At 42.3% G+C, this 20,691-nt stretch overlaps 1 protein-coding gene across 11 annotated transcripts in view; it reads left to right on the top strand.

Annotated features, from left to right (window-relative positions):
- TMEM44 (transmembrane protein 44) overlaps positions 1–20,691 on the top strand; it is a 122,065-nt gene that overhangs the window by 36,230 nt on the left and 65,144 nt on the right. The window contains exons 10-12 of one of the 11 annotated variants that reach the window (XR_009185520.1): positions 8,933–8,965; positions 11,977–14,128; positions 18,050–19,424. The exons of 5 other annotated variants lie outside the window; for them this stretch is intronic. Coding sequence is in view for 3 of the 6 variants with exons in the window: in XM_058295569.1 (XP_058151552.1) it covers positions 8,933–8,965; positions 11,977–12,084 (141 nt within the window). In the remaining 3 variants the exon portion in view is untranslated. Of the gene's footprint in view, positions 1–1,619; positions 6,257–8,932; positions 8,966–11,976; positions 17,514–18,049; positions 19,425–20,691 lie in introns of those variants that run through there. 5 more of the 11 variants (XR_009185519.1, XR_011648639.1, XM_058295569.1 and 2 more) reach the window with 5 other exon arrangements.

Raw genomic sequence — 20,691 nt, 5'->3', positions numbered from 1 at the left:
TTAGAGAGATTGGTCTATAATTTTCTTTTCTTGTAGTGTCTATATCTGGCTTTGGTATTAGGGTAGGTGTGGTGTCATAAAGTGTGTTGGGTAATTTTCCCTCTTCAATTTTCTGGAAGAGTTTAAACAGGATTGGTGTTAATTCTTTTCAAAATGCTTAGTAGAATTAACTGTGAAGCCATCTGGTCATGGACTTTTCTTTGTTGGGAGATTTTTTATGATAGATTCAATCTCTTTAATTGTGATTGTTTGTTAAGCTCTTGTATTTCTTATAGCATCAGTGTAGATTGTTTGTGCATTTCTAGGAATTTGTCCATTTCATGTAGGTTGTCTAGTTTGTTGGCATACAGTTTCTCAAAATATCCTCTTATGATCCCTTTTATATCTGTGGGGTCACAGATATAATACAATCACTTCTGATTGTATTTATTTGCATCTTCTTTTTTTTCTTTGTTAGACTAGCTAGGGGTTTCCCAATTTTATTGATCCTCTCAAAGAACCAGCTTTTGGCTTTGTTGATTTTCTCTATTATTTTTTTGTTTTTAATTTCATTTCTTTCTGCTCTCATCTTTATTATTTCTGCTTGCTTTGTGATTGGTTTGCTGTTCTTTTTGTAGTTTTTCCAGTTGTTCAGTTATATCTTTGATTTTGGCTCTTTCTTCTTTTTTTAATATAGGCATTTAGGGCTATAAATTTCCCTCTTAAGACTACCTTCACTGTATCCCGTAAGTTTTGATAAGTTGTGTTCTTATTTTCATTTGTCTCCATATATTTACTAATTTCACTTGCAATTTCTTCTTTGGCCCACTAATTATTTAGGAGTGTCTTGTTTAGCCTTTGTATAAATTTATCTCTTTTCTGCTATTGATTTCCAGTTTCTTTCCATTATGATCTGAAAAGCTGCTTTGTATAATTTCCATCTTTTTATATTTGCTGAGAGCTGTATTGAGACCCAATATGTGGTCTATCCTGGAGAAATAGCCATGGGCACTTGAGAAGAATATATAATCTCCTGAGATTGGGTGCAACATTCTGTATGTATATGTTAGATCTAACTCCTTTATCATATTGTTCAAGTTCTCTGTTTTCCTTGTCGATCTTCTGTTTAGTTGTTCTATCTAATGATGTGAGTGGTGTGTTGAAGTCCCAATGATTATTGTAGAGATATTTCTCCCCTCGGTTTTGCCAGAGTTTGCCTCATGTATTTTGGGGCACCCTGGTTGGGTGCACAGGTATTAATGATTGTTATTTCTTCCTGGTGGATTGTCTCTTTTAGTAATAAATAATGGCCTTCTGCATCTCATAATTTTTTTGAGATTTAAAGTCTGTTTTGTCCTATATTAGTATAGCTACCCCCACTCTTTTTCGATTGCTATTTGTGTGGAGTATCTTTTTCCGACCTTTCACTTTCAGTCGGTTTGTATCCCTGGGTCTGAGGTGAGTCTCTTGTAAGCAGCATATGGATGGCTCATGTTTTTTTTTTCCATTTTGTAATCCTATATTTTTTTTTTTTAAAAAAGGTTTATTTATTTATTCCGCCACCCCGCCCCCCTTCCCCTTCTCCCACCCTGCTGTTTTTGCTGTCTGTTTGTCTTCTCTTCTCATTTTCTCTCCTCTAGGATTCACTGGGATTCAATCCTGGAGACTTCTGGAGACTTCTGGTGGGGAAAGAGGTTCCCTGTCAATTGTACCACCTCAGTTCCTGGTTTCTGCTGTGCTTCACCTTGACTCTCCCCTTGTCTCTCCTATGATGCATCGTCGTCTTGCTGTGTGACTCACTTGCACAGGGCACTGCCTCACCATGCGGGCACTTGCACGGGCACTGGCTTGCTACGCGGGCACACTTTCTCCTCTTCTGTTTCACCAGGAGAGCCCAGGGATCAAGCCCAGGTCCTCCCAAATGGTAGGTGGAAACTCTATCACTTGAGCCACATCTGCTTCCCAGCCTCTATCTTTTGATTGGGAAGTTTAATCCATTCATATTCAGTGATATTCCTCTTAATGAATTATTTACTTCCACCATTTTATTTTTGGTTTTCATATGTCATATCTTATTTTCATCTGTCTTTTTACTCTTTTGGTTATCCTTTTTGCTATTCTTTCCTATCTTTTTCTTTCAGGCTCTAAGTCTTCCTTTAATATTTCCTGCAAAGGTAGATTATTTTTTATAAACTCTCTTAGTGTCTGTGTGTTTGTGAGTATTTTATACTCACCTTCATATGTGAAGGACAGTTTTGGTTGATAAAGAATTCTTGGCTGGCAGTTTTTCTCTTTCCATATCCTAATTGTATCTCACCTCCATGGTTTCTGATGAAAAATCTGTGCTAACTCTTACTGGGCATCTGTTGTATGTAATGGGTTGTTTCTCCCTTGCTGCTTTCAGAATTTTCTTGTTATCTTTGATGTTTGATCTGAGTAATGTGGGTCTTAGAGTAGCTGTATTCGATTTTATTCTGACTGGGATCTGCTGCACTTCTTGGACATGTAAGTTCATTTCTTTCATGAGAGTTGAGAAATTTTCAACTATTATTTCCTCAAATTCTCTTTCTGACCTTTTTCCCCTCTCTTCTCCTTCTGGAACTCCCATAACACATACACAACAGTGTGTTTCATGTTGCCATTCAACTCCCTGAGCCCCTGCTCAATTTTTTCCATTCTTTTATCTATCTGTTCTTTCCTTTCTTCAATTTTAGCTGCTTTGTCTTCAGTATCACTTGTTCTTTCTTCTGTCAATCTGAGTATGCTATTGTATGCTTCTAATGAATTTTGTTGTTTTTTATTTTGCTCTTTGCTCATTTGTTTGTTTTTTGGCTCATTGCTTGTTTTTTCTCATTGTCTATGCATTGTTGTTTTTGTTTTGTTTTGTTTTTTGCTTGCTGTCTGCTCATTATTGGCTCGTTGTTTGCCTGTCTTCTTTGGAGACACTGGGAACCAACCCCGGGACCTCCCATGTGGGAGGCAAGTGCCCAACTGCCCAAGCCACATCCTGTCCTCTCTAATGTGTTTTTTATCCCACTTATCATGTCTTTCATTCCCATGAGCTCTGTTTCTTTTCTACTCATGTTTTCAAATTCTTCTTTGTGCATGTTAAATGTCTTCTTTTCTTTCTCCTGAGTTGGCGTCCTCATCGGTTTTTGCTTGTTGTTTTTGCTCATTGTTTTGCTCATTGCTTGCTCACTTTGTTTTTCCTCATTGCTTTTGCTCATTGTCTGTCTGGTTGTTTTCTTTAGGAGGCACTGGGATGTCCGATGTGGGAGGCAGGTGCTTAACTGATAGAGCCACATCTGCTCCCCTCAGTGTCTTCTTGATGTTGTTTATCTCTTTACACAATTTTTTTTTTTTTTGCTGTTTTTAAGTTTATTTCTGAGTTGCAAAGATTATTTCTCCTTCCCTGATTTTAGAATTTCCTGTACTCCCCTATTCAATCTTGGCTGCCACGACCAGACAGACAGAAAGCACAAGGACCTTCTTTTTCTTGCATCTGTAGTGGAAACCTTAGTAGACATGTTTTCTTTCAACTCATTAATTTGATTTTGGAAATTTGGTACCTCTCATTAATTGGTTGTCTCAAATCCTGTGTCTTTTATGGAGCTTTGATATATTACTTTTCTTGGGCCATGCCCTCCATTTTCTTGGTATGGCTCATAATTTTTTGTTGCTGTCTAGGCATCTAATTAGGATGGTGAATTTCCTCAGATGCTCAATTTCTCTCTCTTGCATAGGCATTTAGTGGCAGGAGGCTGTGTGTTACTGCTGTTCTTTGATTCTTGGTTCATCCTGGTCTTTAGGATTGTCCCTGTTAGTTGCTCAAAACTGGGCTCTGGACCCAGTAATGGTTTGCAGACCATTTCCTAGGGCCTTGGGGGGGAAGGCTATAATGGCCATAAAAAGCCTCTCTTACTTTTAATTCCCTCACGTACACTTCCTTGGTCTGCCAGCAGATTGTGCGCTTTGGCATCTTTCTCAGTTCAATGCCTGTTTGGAGTATGTTTGCTGCAACACAGACTGGGTTAATTTGATAGAGGTTCCTGCTTGGAGGCTAAGAGCCTTGTAAATCAAACTTTCTCAGAGACAATTCTTCACTGGGAACCTCCTCCCTTTTCCAGGGCAGGAAATAATTCCACTCCCCTCTGCATCCTCAGCAATCACTCCCACTTAGTGAAGAGGGAGAGTGAGAGGTTCGGATCCCTTTAGTCCCATGCGGGCTCCCAGGGCAAACAATGGCCTGGCCCCAGCCAGCCTGGAAGGGCTTGTGGGACACAGTGGACCAAGTGTGTGGGTCAAAAGCTGAGTCAGGGGGAATAGATTTGGCTCAAGCAGTTTAGCACCCACCTTCCACATGGGTGGTCCTGGGTTCAGTTCCTGGTGCCTCCTAAAAAAACAAAAACAAATAACAAGCAAAATAAACAAAAAAAAACCAACTCCAGGAGCTGATGTGGCTCAGTGGTTGAGCACAGGTTCCCACATACAAGATCCCAGGCTCAATCCCCAGCCTCCAAAAAACATTTTTAAAAACTGAGCCAGTCTTAGGCTGTGTCCCTCTCTGTGCCCTTTTCTGGTGAGGTAGATCCCTGGGGCGCCCTTTGTCTATAGTCACCAGCCCAGAGGCCTTGAGTGTTCAAAAATGTCTTTAGTGTGGAGGAGGGTGCCAGCAGTAGCAGCCATAGCTTTTAACTCACAGTTTTGCTGTTGTGATTCCTTTCCTCTGTCCTTCTCTCTTCTGGGATATTAGAACTTTGTTGTATATATGATGTCCATGTATTTTCTCCAATTGAGTAGGCTGTCCTCTTTACAAAGTCCTTTAAATTCCAGGAAGATGTCAGACTAGTAAGACATGGTACTCTCTTCTCTCCCAGAAAAAGAGCTAAGAGGACAGGCAGAAGTGGCCTGGAAAAAATCTTCTAGGGCAGAAGACCCGAATATACATTTTTTTTCTAAAGAAGAAATACAAATGACAAAAAAAAAAAAAAAACCACATGAAAAATTTCTCAGCATCACTGACCTTTAGGGAAATGCAAATCAAAGCTACAGTGTGATATCACTTCATACCTACTAGAATGGCCACTAGTAAACAAACAATTAAAAGAGTTGGAGGGGATATGGAGAGACAGGAACACATATTCACTGTTGGTGGGAATATAGAATGGTACAGCCACTGTGCAGGAGTGTTTTGTGGTTCCTGAGGAAGTCAGATCTAGATCTACCATGTGACTCTGTAATACCACTACTGGGTAAATACCCAGAACCACTGAAAGCAGTGACATGAAGAGACATCTGCACACTGATGTTCGTAGCGACATTATCTACAATTGTCAAAAGATGGAAACAACCCAGGGGTCCATCAACTGAAGAATGGATAGACAAACGGTGATATTCACACATGATGGAAGATTATGCAGCTGTAAGAAAAAATGAAGTCATGAAGCATATGGCAACATGGATGAACATAGAAGACATTTTGTTGAGTGAAGCAAGCCAGGCACAAAAGGACAACTTCACTATTATGAACTAAATAGAATGAGCAAACTCATGGAGTTAATAGCTAGAATATAAGTCACCAGAGAAAAGAAGGTTGTTAGAGTATGGAAAACTGAGGCCTAATCTGTGTAAAATCGGTAAAAATTTGTTTGTAAATGTTTGGAAATGAATATAGAAATGGTGAAAGCACATCATAGGATTTATAATTAGTAGTGCTAACATATGGGTATGATAGTGGGGGTGTTTTGTGGGGTTTTTTGTTTGTTTTTTTTTGGACTAATGAAAATGTTCTAATATTGATGGAAGTGATGAATACACAACTTAGTGCTTATACCAAGTGCCATTGGTTGTACATTTTAGATAAATTATATGGTTTGTGAACAAAAATATAATAGGGTGGAGTGAGGGAAAAATACACCAAATGTAAGATATGAACTATATTTAGTAATAATACTTTGATGATGCTCTTCCGTAATTTGTTACAAATGTTTCATAACTATTGGGGTAATATATGGGAGCCCTGTATGATGATATGCATGTTTGTTTTGTAAGTTCATGACTTTTACTATACACTTATTGTTTATCTATGTTCAAATGAGATATACTTCAATAAATTGTTTTTAAAATAAAAAAAAAGAATATCAGCCTGAGGCAAAAGTAAATTCCAGGGATCCACTCTGTTTCCTCTGATCCTGTGTCCTGACCTGGGCTTTTGGCCTTAGAACTTCCATTTATCAGAATCTGAACGTTCTCTTTACTTACTATGAAAATAGACATTTCCCCCCGTCTTGGGTGCTCTGTTATATGTCTTAAAGCCTGTAATCCTTTGCCCCAGGCTGCTTTATCCATGTTTTCCTTTAGCTCTTTGAGCATATTTAGGACAATTTTTTTTTCAAAGGAGGCACTGGGGATTGAACCTGGGACCTCATACATGGGAACCAGGCACGCAGCCAATTAAGCTACACCTGCTCCCCTAGGACAATTTTTTTTTTTAAAGTCTTTGGTATTCCCAGGTGTGATCCTCCTTCTTGATGGTTTCTGATGGCTAAGCTATTGCTTCCTTTTTCTTTGTATGTTTTGTTGAAACCTGGACATTTTGACATTTTAATGTGTTATTGCTGAAATTTAGACTCTATGGCATCTGTTCCTTAAGCTTGTATCCAGCTAGTGTTATAACTACGTTTTCCTTGGATGCCAGGAGCTCACAAAAAAAAGGAGGGGAAATAAGAAAACACCTTTTCTAGTCTTTGCAGCTTGACCTGTGCAAGTGCTCTCCTTTAGGGCTTATCCCTACAATGGGTTGAAATAACGGGTTATATTAGAATAGCTCCAGGCCAAAGCATAGAGGCATCTCTGATCTTTCCTGTGCTTGTGTCTTATCTGGGGCATGCGTTGTGTGGCCTTAGGAATTCTCCTGTTTACACGGATACTAATATCCGCTCTTCCCTAGTCAACAATTCTCATAGGCCGGGGTACTGGGCTGTTTGTCCTCCAGCCAGCAATCCCTTGCCCCAGGCAGCACGACTTGTCTGCTCTACCACAGGGCTCTGTAGGAGAGCTCTGTGAGCTGCCGTCTACATGCAGGGCAAGCTCTGGGACAGCTAGTTCCTCAGGCCAACCCCAGACAGATTGGGCCAGACACACTCTCTCAGCATGTGCACAATGGCCACTTTTCTTCCTCTGGAACCGTGACTAGGGATCTGCAGTAGGGTATGGGCTGGCTGAAGGCATGAGGGAGAAGCCAGCTAGGGTTCCATGAGAGCCATCGCTTATAAGAATCCTTTTTCTTGATTCAGTTCTCACACTGTTACTGAAGTCCTTTAGTTTTTGGAGCCCTCACAAAGATATTTCTTCCAGTTCTTGCTGCTTGTTCAGAGTTTTTGTGGGGGATGAAGTCCTGTGGCATCTCCCTTAGCCATCTTGATCAGGGCCTGTCCCAGTTCTCTCTGACTTGTTTTTACACTGATTTAGGTGTTTTCAAGCTGCTTCTGCCTTCAGGGCAAGTTCTGGGAGGGTAGCCATGGACAAGTGTCCCATGTCCCTGTTCAGTTCTTAGGTTGTGCCCACTTAATAGATTGGCACTGACGTACAGGCACCCCAGTATGCACATCGGGGTTACTCTGCTCCTTCTGGAGCGTGGCCAGGGACCCACAGTGGGAGGCCAGAGAAGAGTAGGGGAGGACCCAGCAAGGGTACCACGAGCTTCTCCTACCACTATTTTTTAAAAAAACAAGAACATTTACTGCATGACTAATCAGTGAAATCCTTAAGATGAACTGGATGCTGCCACAGCTGCCTTCTTGGGTTTAGGTTCCTTTGTGGAATCCATGCCTGAATCTGCTGTATACAATCTTTAGGCACCTCATTTGACCCGTACCAGTGGTATTTCCTCTTTCAGCCTTGGCACCCCAGTTATACTTTCCCTTGTGCTTGGCAGGGCAGCCATATCAGCCACAGTCAACTTCTGAAGGTGGTAGGCCTTAGAGCCAAAGCTTCAGAACACGGTGTGCATCGTATTGCAATGTTTTCCAAATGATGACGTTCCCTTCATCATCTTATTTCCACAGCTGAGACCAAAGAGGCTGAAAGAGAAGTCCTGTCACTTTTAAACTGTGTTTTCCTGATTGAGCACTTGCCTAGTTATTGCAACCTTTTGTTTTCCAGAGTTCTGAGGAAGGTGGCTCTGCCTATTTTTGCTAGTTCCAAGATTCTGTAGGGGATGGCACCCTGGAGCATCTCACACTGCCATCGTGGCCTACTGGACACAAAAGGAAGTTTTAAAAGAGCTGAACAGGAGAGGATTTGCTTTATCGTGATAACCCCCAAATCCTGTATACTGTGATATTCATGGATCAGGTGCTCTAGTTCAGAAATAAATGTCTTCTGGGCACTGCATGAGGTGCCAGAAGAGCAAGAGCAGACCATGATGACCACATTAAAAAACCTGAGTCAGGCATATTTGAGGCTTGGGGTAGAAATAGACATCCAGTAAATGCTGATTAAAAATGAATCTTGGCTAGAAGCAAATACCCCATGTTGCAAGGTGGGGATTTTATTTGCATCTCTCTTTCATTTTATGGGTTTGAGTTGCCTCATCTCAGCCATGTGGTTAATAAATGGGAGATTTATTGTTATTATTATTACTTCTAATAATAATCATTCCTAGTAATAGTAACATTTGTATCTATAAAGGTTGTAATTTTTCTAAGGATCTGCAGCCCTTTCTTCATAATTATAATTATCCTATTGATTATTGAACCAACCTGTAATTTCTGATAGCTGCTGCCTTTCTGCTTGCTGAAGTCAACTGTTCCTTTGTTTCCCAGAATCATCTGGAGGCCTTCTTCTGGCTAGCTGAGCAGATGGTGGCTGGCACTGAGCTCTGCTCTGCTTTGCTCTGTGTTGGTGGCAAAATCTCTCCAACACTTTTTCTATCTTTCTGTTTATTCTGCAGCAGAAGTATTGGGAGGCCCTAAACTCGGAGCAGGTATGGACAATCATGCTCTCTATTCCAGGAGGGACTTCCTGTGGCTTGATTCCAGTTCCTGTTTTTATTAGACCTACTTGGATGGCTGGGCCCTTGCCAAATGCCTTTAAAAAAGGAATGTGAGAACAAGAGGCAAGTCTAAGGATCAGCAGAGTTTCAGAGTTCTTTCTCCTTTGGGGGATATTCACATAAACCCAAATTATTATGTAGGAACTCAGAGAAGATGTGTAACCCAATGAAGAAGCATGCTTTGGAACAAGGGTCTGTGAACAAGCTGAGTAACGGCAGGTTAGTAACGGCCATAGTGCTGGGAGGGGCTATAGTAGTTGATGAACTAAACTTTCCTACACATCATCATTCTGAGACCTTGGGCAGCTGGCTGCTGTCTCCATGCCAAATTGCTTCCAAGTGACAGATGAGCACAGGTTTCATGACAACTGTCTGTGCCTGTCATCTCCCAGATTTATTTCTGATAAGAGAGTAGATCATCTTCTGTTCAAATTCTCTTTAGCCTGGATTCCAGCAACATTTTTATTACTTAAAATGATGTTTTAAAACACATCATTTTGGGATTCAGAAGAAAGAGATTTAAAGTGTTTTCTGGGGCTTAAACTGAGTCCAACAAATTTTTTTTTTTTTTTGCTGTTGTTCTGTTTAAATTATCCTTTTTTTTTTAAGATTTATTTTTTTATTTATTTCTCTCTCCTTTCCCCCTCCCCCTGTTGTCTGCTCTCTGTCTGTTCACTGTGTGTTCTTCTGTGTCTGCTTGCATTTCTGTCAGGGGCACTAGGAATCTGTGTCTCTTTTTGTTGCATCATCTTGCTGTGTTAGCTCTCCGTGTGTGAGGCACTACTCCTGGGCAGGCTATACTTTTTTTGTGCGGGGTGTCTCTCCTTGGGGGGCGCATTCCTTGCGCATGGGGCTCCCCTACATGGGGGACACCCCAGCATGGCATGGCACTCCTTGCGTGCATCAGCACTGCACGTGGGCCAACTCACCACATGGGTCAGGAGGCCCTGGGTTTGAACACTGGACCTCCTATATGGTAGGCAGAAGCTCTATCTGTTGAGCCAAATCCGCTTCCCCAACAATTCACTTTAGTCAAGGTAGCACGTTGTTTCTGTTTGCAGGCAGCTGAATTGGTCAAGATTAGCGTAACAACTCTTAGGAGGCCATTTAAATAGCTAGAACAGAGATTCTCAAATATTAGGGCATCTAAGAATCACCTTAGGAGCTTGTTAAAATGCCAGACCTAGGTCCCAACCCACAGATCCAGGCTAGGTTGGGCTCCAGAATTAGCCTTTTTATGGAGCAGCCTGGGTGCCTCTGGTGGGAGATAGTCCAGAGCAAACTATAAGAAATATAACCTAGAATGCAGGCCTCCATTGGAAACAGCATTGATCAGAAAGCACACTGTCCATCTTTAGACAACACAATAGACCTCTAGTTCTGCCTCTGGACAGGTTGAGTCACATAGACTGAGGGGTTGGGTGAGCTTTATAACTTGGGGTCTTTGATAAGGCCAGGAAAGAATTTGGTGAGAGCTGTCCAGCCAAGCCTGCATCCACAAGCAAATGAGAGGGTAGCACTGGAACTGGCTGGCACAGCGCAAAAAAGGTATGGGGTAAGGGGGGCTCAACTGCTTGAATCAAACCAGCTTTGTTGCTTGTTTTAATCACCAAATAGTAGAGCTTGGTCCACTTATTATCCATGAACTACTGATTGAACTGGGCTCTTTCTTTGTGTTCAAAACAAAACAAGAATTTGTGTTTTATAACTGACATGGCATGAGCATTATATGCCAGTGGCTCAGGAAGCCCTGAAGACTTTATCTGGTATCTCTAAGGACTGGAACATTTGACAGCTGGTGGAGAGTCTCTCTTGGATTGCACATCTATGCCTGGGTCTCTTTTCTTGTCCAAATAGATCCTTTGGTTGTAGCCAAGGCTGACAGCTCCTATGTGGCCTTTACCTGTTGTTTCCTAGGACTTTTGATATGATCAGATGTGACATGACTCAGACTTACCAGTCATAGAAGCTCAGGAGTGGATGAGATCTTATTATCCAGTTGCTTATCCAGTGCCACAACTTGCACTTAGGGAACTGAGGCCCAAAGAAGAGAAAGTTTATACTGAAAATTAGTGGCTCAAGGGGACTTGAACCCAATCCCTCTTGCTTCTGTGGAAAATTAGCACTAAGGATTCCCTTTCCCTTGACCCATCTGTCAAGTTCTCTCTCTCACTGTTCATATTGGAACAATAGGAGGGTTTTGTAAAAGCTTCAGCAACACTTATATGCTTGCTTTTTTTTTTTTTTTTTAATTAACCCTTCCACTCTTACCCCTGCTTATCGGTCTGAGCAATGAAATATTCACAGACAGTGGCTACCACTCTGAATTAAATGTTACATGTTTGTTTTTGACAAGTCAACTGAACCTGAATTTAGAGGAAATATCATGTGGGGGTCAAGGGCAGACTTGTGCCCTTCTCTTAAGGAGCTCATCATCTACCTGAGAAGACAAGGAATATACCCAGAGAAAGGGCAGGGCTCTTCCTGCTCAGCTGCAAATGAGTGAGAAAGGTAGTACAAAGAGAAAGGGGTGAAAGCTCAGTGGGCTAACACAGTCAGGGGGAGGCTTCTTGGATGAGGAGGTACTTACCTGGGCCATAAAGAATGGTTGCATTTGCCTGGTCTTTTCCAAGAAGGAGTTAGGCATGGAGGTGAGAATTCTTAGGAGAAAGGGAACATGCCTTAGTCTCACTAGAGATAAGAGGTTAGGAAGGGAAGTGGCATTGGTCTGTTCAGGTGACTGTTCATTAATACTTTGATTTAAAGTTACACTTGCCACCTTAGGTTCTAGAAGTACAGGCCTGGTTAAACTGTCCCTACTTGTTTGTCCTTGTCTGTACTTGGGTCAGAAGAACAGGATTAAAGTTTGGGATTGGGAATTTTAAGAGATGGGAAGGGCCCAGTCTCCCTCCCAAGGTACCATTTGTGTCTTTTCTCCACAGTGGGACCCTGAAGATATAAACCTTGAAAGGAACAAAGACAATGTGGAGATGCTCAGATCCCAAGCCCAGAGGGACTTGAAGCCAGTGGACTTGACCTCTGATGATTAACACCTTCTGGAGCCAGCTCTTCAACTCAGAGCCCAAGGTCAGGCTTTTGTCAGGAACTGAGCAGTGAGCAACCTGCAGTGACATCCACAGTAGGAATTTAAGCTGCTGCAGAGGCTGCCCAGGAAAGTGAAGAACCAGGAGATGTACAGCTTGGTTGGTCTGCATCATGGCTCAAAATGGAGCCAAACTTTGGGTCCTGTGGACAGAACCGACCTAGACCGTCCCAGAGTCTGTCCTGAAGATTAGAAGTTCACACGCTGCTCTTGCTTTGTAAAGCTAAATCTTCATCTAAAGGACATTCGACCCTCTTCTCCTTTTTTTCCTCTTCCTCCTGATCTCTTTAGATTCAGCCATACCTTGAATACATGCCGAGTTCCAGGAATGAGTTCATTGAACAAATATCCAATATGTTTGCCTCTCAGTAGAACCAAGTTCGGCAGACTTGGCTAAGCCCAGATGAGAGGTGCACATACCCAGCAGCTGGCAGGACCTGCCTTCTGCCTTCCAGTCACCCACTTAAGTTATCTGCTGGAAGATATAGACTATAGCCAGGACTACTTGGGTCAACCAAATGTTTGTGACATCATTGGTATTGCAAGGGCAAGCGAAGCAAATTGTTTTAGGAAACAGAACTTTGTCCAGCCTGACAAGGTGTATGCTGGGACAGGGTTTGCAGGTGATGGGACACTGCTTCGGGAGGTAACTGAAAGCATGGAGAAGGTAAAAGGAGGTGTTAAATTCAAGCAGAGCCATCCCATTTTAAGATGATATTGTGATCATGGGTGAGGGGAAGGGAGAAGGCGATGGGGCTGAGGTAGGAGGAAACACTATAGTAAATAAATCGTGACTGACTGAATTAAAGTATCTCATGTGCAGCACAACAATAAATCTGAATCCCAGCAGAGTCACAGAAGAAGTCCGCCACAAGAGGAACTGGGAGAAATGCCAAGAAACACAGCTCAGCTCCTGGCTGGCCCATGGCAGCCTGTGTGACTCAGCTGCAGCTGCCCTGTTTTTCCTAAGGGTAGTACAAGTCCAAGCAGCATGAATAAGGGGATAACTGGGGGAAGCAGTTTCTATGTCGATCATAATCCCCTTGTCTATCCCTTTTATCTGAATTTCTTTGGTTCCTGGTTGTCTTGCAAGGAAACATTTCTTAGCTTTGCTTTTTAAATTTTAATTGCTGTAGCTGAACTTCCAGAGAGGAGGAAGATTCATGTGGATGGGGAGAGGCAGAAGGGAATTCCAGCTGATGAAATGGCTTAGAGGAATGGAGACAAGGAAGGGTAATACCTAGTCAAGGAATTAGAACTCTGATGTGGCCAGAGTGTATGGTACAGTATGGGCTGTAGGGGGTGAGGAAAGAGTTGGAAGAAGAACTAGAAAGGAACCAGAGGCTAGGGAGTTGGTATTTGATTCTGGCCAATGGGTAGCCATGGAAGATACTGGAATAGGAGGATAACTGGCTTGCCTCAGAGAGGCCACAGGTGATTGGTGAGTTTTTCATCCCTATGACCAAATTTTTCAGGAAGCAGCCATGGATACAGAATGAACATAGGGACAAGGCTGTATTTAATCGAGGGTATTGAGTGGTAACACCAGGGCCAGAAGAGGACTCATCTTTAGGAAAGCAGAAGACAGAGATGTGATGACACTTCTGAAGTTTACCTTTGGCATATGAATCATGCTCCCTGGGACATCAGAAACTGGTTGGCTCTGAGAGGAAATGGCTGTTAACCCAAGATGAGTCCCAGATGCTGTCTGTCTCCCTAGATCACATTGTCCCAGCCTCCTCTCTTCACAAAACAGTTCCCATCTTTGTCATGATCACAGCTTGTTTCAAAGAAGAATCCTAAGTCTCTTCATCCAGAGTGAAACAACCATCAAACTGTGAATTTTGTAAAGTTTGGTTTCATTGTTCAATGAGAATCTGCTGATACACAAAAGCCCTGGAACAATGGGATCTCTATGAAGTGCTGCCAACCCAAATGCCTTTTTCTTCATAGGATTGTCCATGCCCTGGTTGTCTCTTGCAGCAGTTGAGGTAATTGGAATTACTAACCCTGGATGATCCACTGAGCAGTGTAAGGGGAGGTACAGTGCAGAGGGGCTGGGGAACAAACTGCCTAATCATCTCCTGCCACTCCTCTGGGGATGAGAGATGGTATAATACAGTCTTAGTTGTGCTGCCAATTATCATGCATGGTTTACCTAACCTTTGTGAACTCCTGAGGTAGACTGAAAATAACAAGTTTTCCTTGTCTAGTGTGCTTAAAGCAGGTATCATGAAATATGTTGGTGTAAACAATGGGATTTTATTAGCTTACAGTTTGAGGCTATGAACATTTCCAAATCAAGTTATCATCAGAGCCATACTTTCTTCCTGAATACCAGCTGCCAAATATCCTTGGCTTCTCTGCTACGTGGCAAGGCACATGGTAGCATATGCCGGTCTTTCCCTTCCCTTACAAGTTTCCTTACTTTCACCTTCTGGCTTCTATGGCTTTTTCCTTTTCTCTTTCTATTCATTCCCTTTATGAACGACTCCAGTAATAGGATAAGTCCCTTCCTGAATGAGGTGGGTCACACCTTAACTGAAGTAGCCTCATCAAAAGATCCTACTTACGAGTATACACCCACAGGAATGGATTATATTTAGAAACATTTTTCTGGGATAACATACAGCTGCAAACCATCATAATAACTATCTAGAAAGCTTGTAGTGACTTAACATATGAAAGTGCCAAACACACTACTCAACTTAAAGTAGACATTAGAGAAATGTTTCCTTCCTCCCAATACTTCCTGGCAATATTGCCACTTACTTGCTGAAAGAGAGCAACCAAAGAATCAGACCCATGGATGGAAGAAACTTCAGAGGTTTGAATCCCCTTGATAACAACTCCAATAAATGATTATCCAGTTCCTGCTTAAGCTCCTCCAAAGAAAGAGATTTATCTCCCAAAGAAGTCTGCATCATTTAGAGAGAGCTCTGCTCACTAAGATTTTCTTGAAACCCTGTCTAGACCCTGGAGAACTAATGCTCTTCTCTCCCTCCAGTACTTCAGTATGATGAAGAGATGTATGAGCATCATTTGATGACACATTCGCATCATGTTTGTTACAATGGGGCATAAGCTTCTAGAGTGTAAAGAAAGGCACTTAGCCAAGTAGCATGGCTGGATTCCAGTTCCCAGATCTGCCACCAACTAAGTGTGGTCCCTGTCAAGTCATTTCTCTTTCTGGGTCACTATCCTCATCTGTAAAATGTAAATAAGGTAGACCTCTCTCATTCTCTTTTATTTATTTTTATTTTTTTAAAGATTTATTTATTTCCCTCCCCTCTCCCCCCCCCCCCCCCGACCCCAGTTGTCTGTTCTCTGTGTCTATTGGCTGCATGTTCTTTGTCCGCTTCTGTTGTTGTCAGCGGCATGGGAATCTGTGTTTCTTTCTGTTGCGTCATCTTGTGTCAGCTCTCCGTGTGTGCGGCGCCATTCCTGGGCAGGCTGCACTTTCTTCCGCGCTGGGCGACTCTCCTTACTGGGCGCACTCCTTGCACGTGAGGCTCCCCTACACGGGGAACACCCCTGCATGGCAGGGCACTCCTTGCGCGCATCAGCACTGCACATGGGCCAACTCCACACCGGTCAAGGAGGCCCAGGGTTTGAACTGTGGACCTCCCATGTTGTAGACAGATGCCCTAACCACTGGGCCAAGTCTGCTTCCCTCACTCTCTTTTAATGAATATGCCAGTGACTTTGTTTTCCACAGAAGACTATGGCATCTTTATAAATACTGAAGAAAGAGGCATTATATTAAGACAAATTTCACATATACCTTGAAAATAGGCTCCATTATATAATATACATTTTTCTTGTTTGGATTTACTAGCCTTTCCCCCCCCATTTGTTTGCTTGTTGTTTTTGTTTTTAGGAAGCACCAGAGATCGAACCCAGGACCTCCTCTGTGGGAAGCAGGCGCTCAACCACTTGAGCCACATCCACTCTCCTTTACGATCCTTTTAAGATATTCTTGAAAATACAAAATTTGCCTTTTATTAAAAACCTAGTCTTTGCTGTAAACATGAAGAGATCATAGCGTTTTGCATTTTTAAATTTTGCAGATTCCTTCCAGTTCTGAAAACCAAAAACTATATAGCACTTTGTTACTGAACTTGGGGATTCAGGTCACTTCCCTCACTTTCTTCATTATACTGTCAGTCTGCATTATTGGCAGTTTATTGTGGTCAAGCCTCATTCTTGTTAAACTATCTTTTATAATAAAGAATACATGAAAATATTTTTCACCGTACAAGAGAAAGAATATGGCTTGTTCACTAAGGAAAAGAATGACAGAGGAACCTTAAGGATGTTCTGAAAATAAGAGTCTCCACTTCTTTTTCTGTCCCTTCTTGATCATTCTCCACATTTTCCAACTGTGCAGACATTGCCCTATTCTCTTCCACTTTACCCTGTTTTTTTTCCTGATGTTCGGGTTGATGCTTTTGGCAGAGGGGTTCCTTCAAGACAAAGCCTACTCTATCTTGAGTAGATACAGTTCATTGTTGAGGAAGATCTCTTCAAGTTTATACATGCCTGTCCGTTATTATTCCAGAGGTCATCAGGTGAGAGGGATGATCTTGGAGAAAAGTTCCAGGAATGGCACGAAATCAAATGATTTAGAGTACATCTGGTTTGCTATTTCTTACGTAACTCTGAAAGCCAAACAAGGCACCAGGCATCCAGGACGGCTAATTTTGAGCAGAGTACTTCATTAAATAGGTCGTTAGCTTCAAGCGCCTCAGTTAATCTGTTCCTCGGAGAACAATGCGTATCCTCCAATTCCGCTAAAACGTTCCGTCAGGTGACGGTACTGGAGGCAGATTGCCGGATTCCTCTCTTTCTCGTCGTCAGGATCTGCGGCTGTGCCCGCGCCCGGCCCTAGACCCTTTGGGGTGAGGAGCGCGTCCACCCTCTTCAGCCTCTCTTGGCTCATCCTCGATCAGGTTGGCAGGAAGTAGCTTTCTCGAGTTGCGGGGGAACCGCACTGTCGGTACTGGTCGGAAATGAATCCTGGCTCCTACTGCGGACCTCATTCTCGGAGAAGGCCGCCAGTTGCCAACTCACCGTCGTCCACTCGAACAGCCGCCAGGCGCTTCCGAGAAGAAAGGAGACGCGCGTGCGCACCGCCGCCTCCCTGCGGCTGGGCGGGCGGCCGCCGCGCGCTCCCGGGAGAGCCGCCGGGAACGGCTGGGTAGTAACAGCGCCACACCCATCGTTTTGTTTTTTTGAGGAGATAATTACAAGATTATTTTTCGGTTCCTAGCGTATTTGAGGTCGCTGAAAAGCGTTGATGGTGTAGGGTAAATCATACTTTTTGTTGTTAAATACATTCAAAATGTGTTTTGAAAAACAAAGTGAAGTTGCCTGGTTTTGTTTTTGGTTTTTTTGCTTTTTTTTAAAGATTCAAATTGTACTAAAGGGTTTATGAGGAAAAACAACATTGCCCTGGTCCTCTCCCTGTTCCCTAACAGCCCGCTTCTCAGAGACAACTACTTTTTTGTGTGTGTGAGGCGAACCGTTGTTTGATCTCGAACATGCTTACCAGCTACAACGTTCGAAGATTATACTTTATTTTTCCTTCGCTAAATTATCTCCAGCTTTCTAAACAAAAGCGGTAACTACATGCTCTTTAGGCACAGAAGCTAGGACTAGGTCACAGGGGTACTGAGGGCCTCTGTTGAGAGGTGTGCCCCCCCCACCCCGGGGTCGCTGTGGACTCCTGGGTGGGCGGCGCCTCCTCGGCCGTCCCGGGGGGGGGGGGGGGGGGGGGTGGTTCCTGAGCCGGAATTCGGCTTCTGAGGCCAGCTGCGCTCCAATGCGCATCTGTGTTCGGGCCCCCTGGCAAGTTCCACTTCTCTGCTCCAGACTTGCCCTTTGCCTTCATCTTTCTACCTCTCCCGCAGGTGCCCAACACTTGACTTGCTGCAATCCAGAGCATATCGGAGGGATTTCCTAAACCCAAAACTGGAACAAGGACCCTCCTACGCTGCATCTGCCAAGATCTTTCTCAAGGACAGCTTGGCCACATGTGAAAAGAGACATTCAATAGGTTTTAAATCTTTTGACCTGTCAATCGCACTTTGAAATAGGTATATCCTAAAGTTTGGGTATTTGTGATTCCTTACCTGTTAAAATGCAGGCTCCTAGATTCCACCCTAGCGTTGGGCAGAGCCTAGGAATTCACAACAAGCTCCTCAGGTTATAGGTGATACAGAACCACTCTTTAAGAAACACTGCCCTAAGGAAATTACTTTTAAAGTGGTAGAAAAAAGTTTTGATAAAGCCTCCAAACACCGTTGTTGGGAAAAGGATAAACACTATACTTTATTGAAGAAATCTTTTACCATTGAATCTAAAAATCATAGACCTATAGCCTAAAGAACACACCTGAATTACCTCACAATCATCTAGGTCAGTGTGCCAGAGTGGCTTGCCCATTATCACACCATGAAGTCCCATTTTTAACACAATTTTAAAAAATTTAAAACCTACAGAAGATCATATTGAGTGACAAAACTAGACCACAAGAGAGCATGTGCGACTATTAGCAATTACCAAAAAGATGATCTCTTCTAATAAGATCAAAAAAGTCTTACCAGTCATTAAGTTCCCTTGTAAAGAGATTCAGTGGATTTTTATGGTAGTATGGTTTCTTAACTGTTAAATACATCCCCCAATTAAAACCTTTCTCCCCCTAAAACTCTCTTTGCTTTAACTTTGCAGTATAAACACCTTTTGTTCCAAGAGAAGCCCCTGGGCTAACTAAGCAGCTGCTGGAGTTCCAGCTCTTTGTCACTCACGTCCCACAAGACCAGAGAAAGGTATTGGGGGACCAGACAGAAACTACTCCCAAACCAAGGAAAATAGGCAGGAGAGAACCCCTGGGGAAAATATGACAGCCAAGTTGCTATTTAAAATCAGGACAAGGAAAGAAAGAGTTTATCCTTAGAGTTCCTAGTATGAATCAGAAAAAGGGCAAATAAAAAAGCAAAAAAATATAAGTAACTTTGTCATGGGTATGTATGTTTATGAACTCCATCTTTTTTAGTGCCTTCTTGGTACTTTATAAACTTTTTCAATTAGTATATATCTATTTCATTATTAGACAAAACAAACTAAAGAAAATCATAAACACATATATGCTCCCCACAAATAAAATCCACATAAATATAACAAAAGGGGGAATTCCTAAATAACTGTGCTGTGTATTAATACATGTATTTTTATTTTACCTATGTATATAAAAATTATATTTTCTTTATACTTTCCAGTATTTTATACATTTTCTATAATGAATGTTTATTTAAAAATTAGATAAAAACTAAAAAAGTTTTCCACAATTTTTGACAGGCAAAGAACCTCAATAATTGCTAAAAGTATTAGGTGAAAGATTATTGGGGACTAGGATATTCACACAGTGTCAAAGTATCACCCCCACAAATTACTTTATTAATTACAAAGGGGCAAGGATTTCTTCACAATAGTGAAATCTGGAGGATATTAGCTTAACTAAGTAATCAAGTTCACATCACCAAGAATGATGAGATAAATTGATATTATGTGCCTCCTGATATAATATCCTGAGCAGGGTACAATATCACCCATGAAGCATCCTTGCCAAAATCTATTTCTGAGGAAACAATCAGACAAATGCATAATTGTGAGAAATTCTACAATATTTTAGCATTGTAAAATATTGGATTTTCAAATATGTCAATGTAAAGAAAGACAAAAAAATAAAAGGAAAGTCTATCAGCACCATGAGGGCTCTCCATGGACCCCCATCACACCTGCCAGTAGGAGACCAGAAAAAACTACCACTTTGAAGGGAAGAGTTGGTTTACTAGGGATTGATTTTCAAGCAATTTCCCAGTGTGGCTGGATTCCAAGCCTGCTAATTGTGGTATGATTTCAGGCCACAAAAGGTGAAAAGATTCCAGTTTGCCTGCAACTTAGAAAAAAACAGACCCTGTATCTTAGACAGCCCTGATAAGGTGCCTCCATGCATATGAGTAATCCTCAGGCCCAGAGATGAACCCCGGACTAAGAGAGCTGGACAATGGACAGTCTAGGGCAACAGGACAAGGAAATTCTTCCCTTGAATTGCCTTTTCCTATTGAGATAAGATAGTACACAATAAAACACCAGGCTCAGAAGTGCTGCTACAAATCCCAGTCTGGAGCAACCAGCTCTCAAGCCTGAGCTAGAGCACAAGTGCCTGCCTGCTGTGTCAGTACCCTGGATCGTTCCCAGAGGGCTTCCCAGGCTTGCCACATACATAGCAAAGTCACTGATGTTAGACTCAGAAGACCTGGGGTCAGGCCATGACTTCCACCACTCACCAGCTATGAGATTCAATTCCTATTATTCTTGTTCACACAAAGAAAAGTTTATCCTCTTCTACCTGCAGAAACCAAAACAAACCATGAAGGGGCCTTTCCAATGCCTAAGTGCCGTAAGATGTCAGTTGTTATTTCTTTCTAGACATGAAACAATTAGTGTTCTATGTTTCCCCCCCTTTTTAGGCCCAGTTCCAGATTTCTTT

Source organism: Dasypus novemcinctus, chromosome 4 (genome assembly GCF_030445035.2).
Source record: "Dasypus novemcinctus isolate mDasNov1 chromosome 4, mDasNov1.1.hap2, whole genome shotgun sequence".
In the NCBI taxonomy this organism is placed as follows: Eukaryota; Metazoa; Chordata; class Mammalia; order Cingulata; family Dasypodidae; genus Dasypus; species Dasypus novemcinctus.
Note: the sequence above shows the minus strand (reverse complement) of the source record. Positions and strands in the feature narration are given on the sequence as shown.